The sequence below is a fragment of the Camelina sativa genome, chromosome 18 (genome assembly GCF_000633955.1).
Source record: "Camelina sativa cultivar DH55 chromosome 18, Cs, whole genome shotgun sequence".
In the NCBI taxonomy this organism is placed as follows: Eukaryota; Viridiplantae; Streptophyta; class Magnoliopsida; order Brassicales; family Brassicaceae; genus Camelina; species Camelina sativa.
Genome location: NC_025702.1, coordinates 1,913,460 through 1,924,324, shown reverse-complemented (window position 1 = coordinate 1,924,324; position 10,865 = coordinate 1,913,460). Strand labels below are relative to the sequence as shown.

At 35.1% G+C, this 10,865-nt stretch overlaps 3 protein-coding genes across 3 annotated transcripts; 1 reads left to right on the top strand and 2 right to left on the bottom strand.

Moving 5' to 3' along the window:
* On the top strand, window positions 457-3,629 carry LOC104760277. The gene is made up of 4 exons (XM_010483178.2): window positions 457-741; window positions 827-1,033; window positions 1,397-1,960; window positions 3,137-3,629. Exons 1-4 carry the CDS (start codon window positions 483-485, stop codon window positions 3,595-3,597), a joined length of 1,491 nt encoding a protein of 496 aa, XP_010481480.1. The 5' UTR covers window positions 457-482; the 3' UTR covers window positions 3,598-3,629.
* LOC109130449 (uncharacterized mitochondrial protein AtMg00820-like) lies at window positions 6,147-6,632 on the bottom strand. The gene is made up of 2 exons (XM_019240013.1): window positions 6,388-6,632; window positions 6,147-6,306 (listed from the first exon to the last, which is right to left on the bottom strand). The coding sequence occupies exons 1-2, from the start codon at window positions 6,630-6,632 to the stop codon at window positions 6,147-6,149; spliced, it is 405 nt and encodes a 134-aa protein (XP_019095558.1).
* On the bottom strand, window positions 10,217-10,865 carry LOC104760276. The gene has a single exon (XM_010483177.2). It carries the CDS (start codon window positions 10,837-10,839, stop codon window positions 10,402-10,404), a length of 438 nt encoding a protein of 145 aa, XP_010481479.1. The 5' UTR covers window positions 10,840-10,865; the 3' UTR covers window positions 10,217-10,401.

Sequence of the window (10,865 nt, the reverse complement as noted above, 5' to 3'; positions counted from 1 at the left end):
ATGCTCATTTTATCTTTAGTAAAAAGTCAAAACTCAATACACNGGGTTCTGGCTGGTTTGAAGTTGCAATTGTAGTGATAAATCTTGACAGCGAGAGCCTCAACAACTGCATGGTCTTAAAAACTTTACATTACATGTTGAGGATGCTACGGAATTGTATAGAGAGCTACGGTCTAATGGTGATCATTACATCCCACCTCGCTTTAGATTACTATTAGAACCACTCATTAATTTTTAATAACAGGTCAGCACAATAAGTTTATTTTTCTTCCAAAATTTACATCATAATAATAAAAATAAATATATATTTTTTTTTGTTACGTTTTTTACCTTAAAAACCTGCTAGAGTTTCTAACTTTCAGTTTATAATCTCACCAGCACAAACTCAAGTGAAGATCCTCTCTTCTCTCTTCAACACACCAATCACTCTCATCAAAATGAATAATAAATAATAAACCATATAAAAAATCTCTCTATTTCCGATGGGAAAATTCATCACAACCACACTATCTCCACCGCTCTATGCACGATCAAAGCTCCTCTGTTTTTCTCTTGTCTACTTATTCACTACTCTTTTTCTTTTCCTCTACGTATCTCTCTCAAGAAACCAATGCGTCTTTCGATATTCCCCGTTCGATCCGGTTCAACCAAAACTTTTCTCTTATCCTTCTTCTTATGGTGAACACAAATACGCTCTTCCCACTCACCGATCTTCTTGTTCTTCTCCTCTTTTCTTCTCAGGTAAATTAACAATTTCCCCATTTCTTGATCTTTATTATATATTTGTATTCTTTAATTCTTAGTTTTTTTTTTTTATGTGAATCAGATTACTGGACAGTGTTGAAGGAGATAGAGAGTATCTTGAGCGATTCATCATCATCATCACAAGAAAATTTGAGATACATTAACGGAAAAAGTGAGAGTTTCGGTGGAAATTTTAGTACTCGGAAAAGATTTTCTTATTACAATCATTCCAACATTGACGTCGAAGTTCCATGCGGCTTCTTCAGAGATTTTCCGGTCAGCAACTCCGGTGAGATTATCATCATTCTAAGTTTTTAAAAAGAAAATGCTAACCGGTTGAACCAGTACCGGTTTATGCTCATTTTATCTTTAGTAAAAAGTCAAAACTCAATACACCACCGAGTAAACCGGAGAAAATCAGGATCATAACGGCATAATTATGTAGTTTGATATATATATTTTTGGGTTCAAATTAGACAAAATCTTTTTAAGTATTTTTTCCAAATTTTAAAATTCATAGACGTAACGCTTGTTTTGTTTCATGATATTTCACTGATATCTATTGTTTACTAAATTAGTAATGAATTTTTACTATTTCTCTAATGACATACAAAAATTTGATTTAATTTGTTTTTCTCTATTGTTTTGGTAGATAGAGTTGAGATGGAGAAATGTGGACTAGTGGTTGCATCAGCAATTTTTAACGATCATGACAAGATTAGACAACCAGTGGGACTTGGAGTTAAAACCTTAGAAACCGTTTGCTTCTACATGTTCATTGACGATAAAACCTTAAACTCACTCTTCCACCACAACGTCATCCCGAGAAATAGTCCAAGAGATTATAGAGTCGGCGCATGGAGAATCATCAAAATATCTAAATTCGAGAGTCTATACCTTAACCCGGCAATGAACGGTGTTATACCAAAGTATTTAATACATAGATTGTTTCCAAACACAAAGTTCAGTATATGGGTCGATGCGAAAATTCAGCTCATGATCGATCCGCTACTTCTAATTCATTCAATGCTAGTAGTGACTGAAGCTGATATGGCGATATCTAAACATCCATTTTTTGTAAATACAATGGAGGAAGCTATGGCTACCGCGAGGTGGAAGAAATGGGGCGATGTCGACGGACTTAGGATGCAAATGGAGACTTATTGTGAGCATGGTTTGAAGCCTTGGAGCTCTCATAAGTTGCCGTATCCCACAGGTAATAATAAAATCTTCCCCAAATCATAACTAATTAAATGCTTTTATTTTTCTATGGTTGATTAATGATATATTAGTTTTCTTTACCCGTATATAGGTAGCTAGGCAAGGTTCTACTACGAAAAAAGTATTAATTGTTAGTTGTGCGTTTATCTACATCATGCATAATTAGATAGTATAGACTCAATCATGTTATAAGTTTATTCTGCAAGCTTATGATGATCATTTGTTTGCAAACTAATATTAGTATGATCATAGACTTTATCTTTGCTTTTGTTTGAGTTTACATTCATGAATTGTATTTATCACTTTAGATTTTAAATTAAATACCATTATAATGGTTAGAAAATAAAAAATGGTGTTGCGATAACATGTCTTTTAAATTTTAATATATGTAACTTTAGTGTAATGTTGATTTTCTGTATAATTAAGAAAAAAATTAGTTCGAGCATCCGTACTTAAGTGTTATAATAATATTAAGGTAAATATCTTTAGAAAAACATATACCTTTTTTTTTTTTTGACATCAAAACATATACCTTTCTTTATCTAGAATGTTGGTATACTCTTATGTTACTTTGCAATAAAGACTAAAGAGTCATGTCTTATGCATGAAGATTTGCTTTAGTTGGTTAGGTTATGTTCTTTTTACCCGTGTGGCTTTTGAAAATTGGATTCACGGGTAATCATGAAAACCATACTTTCTATAATTATATTCAATCCCAATCCGTAGAGAAATAACGAAGTATTAATGTAATATAATTTCCAATTGCATAATAACATTGTGACTACAATTTACAACAACATAATTTCTTTGAATAATATGTTAATGAAACTAGTGTTGTTGCTTGTTTCTAGCTGTAGATTTGTTTGTTTGTTGGACATATTCGTGTAAGAGATAAAATAAAATCATAGTTGCAATCAAAGAATTACGACGTGGTCCCATATAACACATTAATTGCATTATGAGATAGCGAAAGAAATATTTTTAAGATCAAGTTTGGGTCCCAAAGGCAAGTTGTTCGATGGTTTTGGACGGTCTAAGAAGGAGACGATTGTTACGTCAATCTTATTTCCATTTTGTTATATAGCGGGATACGATCTTTAGAAGTTTTATTCATTAGATCCTAACGTTATTAAGAAATCTGATTTGTCATGTTAAATGTTATTTGAAATAGATGTACCAGATAGTGCGTTGATACTGAGAAGACACGGAATAAGAAGCAACCTATTCTCGTGCTTCATGTTCAACGAGTTAGAAGCGTTTAACCCACGAGACCAATTAGCGTTTGCATTTGTGAGGGATCACGTAAACCCTAAGGTGAAAATGAACATGTTTGAGGTGGAAGTGTTTGAGCAAGTAGTTGCTGAATACAGACACAGTCTCAAGAAGATCGAAACATCTACGTACGAGGAACAAGAAGAAGAACATAAACAATTGTCGTTGATGAAAACACATAAGAGAAGAAGATGGTTAGATCATGACTCTTGGTCTCTTAATAGTAGTAGCTGTAAGAATTATCTCATGGATATGTGGGGGTCAATCTCACCATTGAATCCGATATATATATTAATTGGTCAGTATAATATCATTTACAGGTTTACCAAATTGTACTTATGTGTCACTGTATGTACATAATTATGTGTTATTTATCACATTGATGAGCACAATTGGAAAATATTTTTGAGTTCACGATAACATCTGAACTTTTAGAATGTGGAATGGAAAATTCACTCGGCATCTACGTTGCGAGTTGTGACATTTTAACACAAGTAGACTATAACCCGCTCACACTCTTTGGCGAGATCACAATCATAGATGGCACGCTGAAGCAAAAATGAAGTTTCTTGATCGTTTGGTTGGTAATAGACTTTGCTCACTCAAGAATCCAGTACACTCTAAATTTGAAGATGGGCTACGCATATGGCTCGATTTGAGAGTCTAACATGGATTGCATCTTCCAATTATGCATTCTCCTTTCGTTTAGTTCATTTAATAAGTTTTTTAGAAAAGGATGCATATAGTAAAGGAAACAATTTTTTTGGGTAAAATTAAGTTTATATTCAATAAATAACTGATAGTTCCATCCCAAACTGTTTATACAAAAAAACGTGTGTGAAATAAAAAGATGAAAAAACTCAAATTTTTGTGTAAATAATAATAAATAAACTAGATAGTTACCCATACAACACAGGAAAATGTTTGCCTAAATTTTAATGTAATTTGTTACTTATAAAATAATAGTGGAAATTTTATTTGATTTAATCTATACATTTTATAATCTTTTACATTTAATTTACTTAGTTTTATATTCTGATTTCAACCCGTATTCGGCAAACGATAGAATGTTCAAATCTGTGAATTATATAAATTTTGTAAAATCCTGAAAATAAAACAAAACCCGTATTGAAGCGGGCGTGTTTAGAAATCTCTATTTAACTTTTTAATTTATTTATTTTAGTTGTATATACTATACTCGATAAAATATAACATTTGTGATTGTTTAGATTTTAATAAGATGTCATTGCATCGATGTGAAGTGCAGACAAATATTTAATAAATTAGATATAATATTTTATATTTTTAAAATATAAGCAATGTTGTATCTTCGTTTTAAAATACATATGTCATTATTAAATGATTTAGGGATGCAAATATTTAATTTTACTTTTATAAATAAAATTAAGTTTTATAATTGTTTTACAAACATAAATGAAATCTGTTAAATAATTTCACTAAATAATTTTGAAAACATTGTTTTATTATTTTATAAACCAATATAAGGTTTTTTTGTGAATTATTAAATTAAATAAAATCCAATGGCAGTTTTTATAATATGTCACATGATAGTAGAGTAAAACTTATAACAAAATTGCTTAATTAAATCTATAGAGATTAAGTTTAGGCGTGCGGTCTATAAGGTAATGGAGAATGATATATATTACGATTGACAGTGTACAACATATATACAAGGTTGTGACTTGGTCACAAAATGTAAGACATTATTATAAGATATATACTTGACATAATTTGGTGATATTACTTGATCCTCTACATCCCCCCTCAAGATGGTGGGGTTTTGGACACACCAAACTTGGAGGACATCAAATTGAATGGAGCACGAGCTAGAGGCTTTGTTAAAGCATCGGCTAACTGATCCTTCGTGGAGATGTGTTCTACACGGAGAGTGCCAGCGGTGATCTGATTGCCTATGAAGTGATAGTCTAGTGCTAAGTGTTTCATCAGTGAGTGGAGTACCTAATTTGCATAGAGATATATAGCACCGACGTTGTCGAAGTAAATGACTAGTGGAGACGTAATGTCGTACCCAAGCTCCGTAAGTAAGGAACATATCCAACGGACCTCAGCAGATGTGTTCGGCATAGAACAATATTCTGCTCCGGTTGATGAGCAGGCAACACCTTTTTCTTTTTGGATTACCAGGATACCAGATTATGACCAATGTAGACAATGTGGGTGTGAGTGGATATGCAGTCATCACGATCACCAGCCCAATCGACATTAGAGAATGCATCAATTGAGGGTATGTTGAACGATGAAAGAAGATACTATGATCTGTTGTTTCTGACAAATAGTATAGCAACCGTTTGAAGGCTTGCTAGTGATCAGATGTGGGTCTATGCATGAAGTGGGACAGGCGGTTGACAACATAGGAGATGTCTGGCCGTGTGAAGGACATGTATTGAAGACTGCCAACAACAGTGCGGTAAACATATGGATCTGTGAGAGCAGTACCGGAGTGGAGAGATAGTTCTGGTGATGTAGCCATGGGGGTGGCGACATGTTTGTCATGAAGCATGTTGTGGCGAGTGAGAAGGTCGAGAATGTAGAGGCTTTGAGTGAGATGGAGTCCCTGCGAGGTTCTTGTAGGTCCACGATCAAAGGAAGTAGTGGATTTCTTCTAGATCTTTGATGTTGAAACATTGGACTAGGCACGATAGTGTTTGTTGTAGGAGAGTGTTGTTGTTGCTGGTGACGATGATATCGTAGATGTAGATCAGAAGATAGACCATCCTAGAGCCACAGCGAAGAATAAAGAGAGATGCATCGTTTAATGAGTTTGTGAAACATGCATGCAATAGAACTTTTTTGAGTTCCTTGTACCAAGCACGAGGCGCCTATTTGAGGCCGTAGAGTGCCTTATGAAGATGGCAAACATGATTTTGTCAGTTGGCATCAACGAATCCCTCTGGTTTACAGACATAGACCTCCTTTGTTAAGGAGCCTTGGAGAAAGGCGTTGTTAACGTCGAGTTGCTTGATCGACCAGCCATAGTGACCGGCGGTCTGAAGAACAATACGAATAGTGGTTGCCTTGATCACAGGACTGAAAGTCTCAGTGTAGTCAATTCCCGGTCATTGATTGTATCATGTTGCGACGAGCCGTGCTTTTTGTCGATGAACAGACCCATCAGGTGAGTACTTCAACCAAAAGAGCCATTTGGTGTCCATGAGATTTTGTCCTAGAGCTGGAGCAACAAGAGACCATGTACGGTAGTGTAGTTGGGCATTGAATTTGTCAGATATAGAAGCTCGCCATTTGTCATCAGCTAGAGCTTGAAGCACAGTCTGTGGTTCAACATCGAGTTTGGAGATGGCAATAACGTACTTGGAATTGGGTTTGATGATTCCCTTCTTTGCGTGTGTGGTCATAGTATGAAGATTAGGAAGAGGCGCCACATCGGGAGATACAGATGGTGTCAGAGATCGAGATGGAGGAGTGGAGGTAGTTGATGGACTTGGTGCTGGTACTGGGCTTCGTAGTAATGGGCCGACTGATGAGAATATATAGATGGGCTTGTGGACCGTGAGGAATGAAGCCCATTTGTGACACTTCTTTGTGGAGAGATGTCGCGATTAGTCAAGGGTGAGGAAGACGATGTGGAGACACTAGAGGATGATGAAGTTGCGGTCGTCGCTGTGGCAGCTGGTGACGGTGACAGTGCAATGGGAAGAGACGAGGCGGATGAGGGAGCTCCGACAGAGGTCGCCGGCGTGGGTAAGTGATCTAATCTCGGGTTCACCAGAGAAGCACAATGACATCGACGAGGGCACAACAGTGAGAAAGATTACCGAGAGAGGAGGAGTCCAATCAGCGACTCGTTCAGAGACGGTGGGAACCATAGAAAGGGAAGTGAAGTGGAATTTAGTTTCTAAGAATTGGACATGGTGTGAAACATATAGGCGTTGCGAGGAGGGATGAAGGCAGAAGAAAGCACTTGGCTTAAGGAGTAGCCAAGGAAGACACAAGGTGTGGAGTGTGGTTTGCTTTTGTGAGAGCGGTATGGTCTTAGCCATGGAAAACAGAGACATCCATAGATTTCGAGTTTGGAGTAGTTTGGGGTTATGCCAAAGAAATGGTTAAACGGAGAACAGAGTGAAAGGACAAGGGTGAGGAGTCCGGTGATGAGGTAGGCAGTGGTTGCAAAAGCATAGGACTAGTAAGTGTTTGGAATGTTGGCTTTGTGAAGAAGAGAGAGTCCAGTTTCGACGATGTGGTGATGGCATCTTTCAGCGAGACTGTTGTGCTCAGGTGTATGAGAGGAGCCATTAAGTGAGTGGTTTTGGCAGTGGGCAGAAAAGCGCAGAGAGCAATAAAATCGTCGTCTTTGTCAGAGAAGAGAGTTCCAATTTTAGTTTGGAAGCGGTTCTCAGTTAGAGATCTGAATTTTATGAAGGTTTCTTTTACATAGGATTTGAGTTTGCGTGGATAGAACGAGGTATAACAAGTGAAGTGATCGACAATAATCAGGTAGTGTTTGTAGGAATCAACAGAGACAATTTGAGAAGTCCAGAGATTTGTAAAAAGGTATTGCAAAGGGCGAGTAGAGGAGATGGATGTTTGAGAAAAGCTAGTTTATGACTTTTATTAGAAAAGCAATCAACACAGGACAAAGGTTTAGATAGGAAATCTGAAAGCGGTAAAGAAAAATTGGAAATAACAGTTTTAAGAATAGGCAGATATGGGTGCCCAAGTATTGAGTGCCAATCGGAGATGGAAGACCTGACTGTCAGAGTGGCAAAGTATGATGCTGCAACTGATTTTTTGATTGACCACTCGTAGAGTTCATTTTTAACCCTTCTTTGGAGTAATTGGGTTTACAGACTGAGATCCTTCACCTGAAAAAGAGGCCGTGAAAAATTCAACAAAGACGTTATTTGCGTTGCATAAGCGATATGCGGATATTAGATTCTTTTGTATTTCAGGAACATGAAGGACATTTGTAAGAGAGAGTGAACTTGTGGGAGAAGAAAGAGATGTGAAACCCGTATTGACAATTGGGAGACCAGTGTCATCGTTGATGAGAACTTCGTCACCACTGTTGTATGGGTGGTGAAGGAACATGTTAGTCAAGTCACAAGTGTTATGGTGTGTGGAGCCATAATCCAAGATCCACACAATGGAGCTGGACGCATGAGCAAGGTTTACATGAGGCATCCAAGCAGATGGTGGAGTGGACAACAATGGACGACGCGATTGCAGTGGAGTGGGCAGCATTAGATTGTTATATCTATATCTACAAAGTTAGCTTTTCTCTTGATCAAATGTCAATTAATAACCTAGTGTGTACTCAACCACGATCTAGTGGTATCGTTATAACACTTTAAGATCGAATCCTCAGAGACCAAGCAATTGCACTATAAAACTATTAAGATCAAATATAGCTAAGACAAAAGAGGAAGTTTTGTGAAACAAGTAACTATCAAAAACAAAAAGTAATAAGTTGTTTTAAATCAAAAAGAAAATATTGGGCGTAGAGAATCTAGAGAGAATATAATCTCGGACTAAGGTGATTAGATGGGGATGCATTAGACACCATTCTAGAACTCAAATAACGGTTGTAAAGCTAACCTACTCTCGCAGCGTTAACTATCTATGCAACAAATTAACTAGACCATAAACTCTCGTCTGAATCTAGCAACCCAAGCAAGCAATAAAAGTTTAAGTTTGATTTGTTCACAAGGTGCCTTAACGTCAACTCTCGTTGGCTAAGGATCACCTGGCTCACCTAAGTTTTTTTCAAGCAACTCAACAACACTTTTGATGCCACGATGAACTAAACCTAAAATCAGAAACTAGGTAGCTAGTCTAGTTTAAGCATTAAGAGCAACAATAGATGAAGAACAAAATAGATAAACCCCAAATCTTGCTACTGATTTTCAAAATATTGTTTCTATATCTAGCTTTTGTTAACTTTACTATAAAGTGTGTAATTTTTTTATTAACTATATCATTATCATCAAAGTTAATTTTTTTCCCAGAAACAAAATTTAATTTGAGAAGATTTTTGATTTTTAGATTAAATCTATATATATATTTTTGAAGTACATTTTGGGTTCTCTCCATTTATTTGTACTTATTTACAAACTTAATCCCTAAAAAATTTCCAAAATAACATTACTTCAGATTTTGTTTTCTAAATATTTTATATTTCATTCCAACTAAAAAAACTACAACAATCAATATGGAAACAAAAACTATGATTCTCATTTCCATATTGTTTTATTGACAAAGATATGACTTAATCAATAAAACTATAAAACTATTGTGTTTTATGTCCACACTATTAATATTAGATTATTTTTCATATAAAATCAAATTGATTTAACTAAAATTGTGTAAAATAATTAAATCATTAGAAAAATATGACTAATCATAACATATAAATGATTATCTATTATTTATTTAGATCCCTTATTTTTGTTATAATAATTAAAAATTAAAATAGAATTTTAAACACTAAACAAAATATTTGTTTGGTCATGAAATATATTACAAGTTAAAAAATTAATATAAACATTTAGCCATACAAACGACCAAAAAATTTAGTTATTCTCTATTTATAAATTATCTAATATTTAATAAATAAATACAATATAAAATATAAATAATAATAAAAATTATATGTATCCAATATACCGTGCTGTGTTTACAAATGACGTAAAAACTTTTAAAGGGCCCCTGGTAGAATATCTTAAAATACCATCACAAATTCTTTTCAATACTACCACAAAGTTTTGTAAGAAAATTAATAATTATTACAAGGGATCCTTATTACAAACAAAAGAAAAAGACGGTGATTCCTAAAATTGCTACACTTTTTAAGTATATGTTAACCGGTTGATTTTATAAACTTTTATAAATGAATGATGTCAGAACTATATAATATTAAATTAGAAATGAATCATGTTATTAATTACTCTATAACTATAAGTTTCGACCATTTAGAAGTGTCGATCTGCAAATTCTGCAGTTTCTCGTCTTTAATTGATTAATTAACAATATTATTTGTCTTTTTTATTTGTTAAAAACTCTTAATTGAGAATATTAAAGAAACAATACAGATGTGTTGGAAAGAAAACAATACATAAGATTAGATGATTACGCTAATCAAAGGCATCATAATGAGCGTTAACAAAATTATTTCTGGTCTTCTTCTTCAAAAGCAGTGACGGGGAACGTACGTGACAGTCCCGTGGGATTAGCAAAAGTGATTTTAGACGGATCTTGATCATTAACAAAGATCTCAGAGATGGTAACCCAAATCAAAAGCTCTTTGCTCTTGATTCCCGTAAGCTGACGCATCCGACGGTTCTCAACGAACGCAGTTACTTCCGAGTCGTAGGACACGTTTCTCCCGATGGCTTTGAACCGATGCTGGACCTTGTTCTTGATCTTGATCCAGACATAACCGGTTGATTTGTTGTGACCGATCTCTGTCATGTCGTCCAGTGGGAGAAGTCCTTTGGGTAGATTCATGGTCGATAAGATCTCGTTGGCTTTTTGTTTGCAGTTTGACCCGCCATTGCAGATCTCTGCTCCTTCTCTTTGATCTGTTTTGGTTTCTTGAGAGGACATTTTTGATGAGATTTCGATGAGTTTTG

Coding starts and splice junctions, on each gene's coding strand:
- LOC104760277 (XM_010483178.2), top strand. CDS start 483: ATGGGAAAATTCATCACAACCACACTATCTCCACCGCTCTATGCACGA. Junction 742..826: donor TTCTCCTCTTTTCTTCTCAG/GTAAATTAACAA, acceptor TATGTGAATCAG/ATTACTGGACAGTGTTGAAG. Junction 1,961..3,136: donor TAAGTTGCCGTATCCCACAG/GTAATAATAAAA, acceptor TATTTGAAATAG/ATGTACCAGATAGTGCGTTG.
- LOC109130449 (XM_019240013.1), bottom strand. CDS start 6,632: ATGACCACACACGCAAAGAAGGGAATCATCAAACCCAATTCCAAGTAC. Junction 6,307..6,387: donor TTGAAGTACTCACCTGATGG/GTCTGTTCATCG, acceptor TGAGACTTTCAG/TCCTGTGATCAAGGCAACCA.
- LOC104760276 (XM_010483177.2), bottom strand. CDS start 10,839: ATGTCCTCTCAAGAAACCAAAACAGATCAAAGAGAAGGAGCAGAGATC.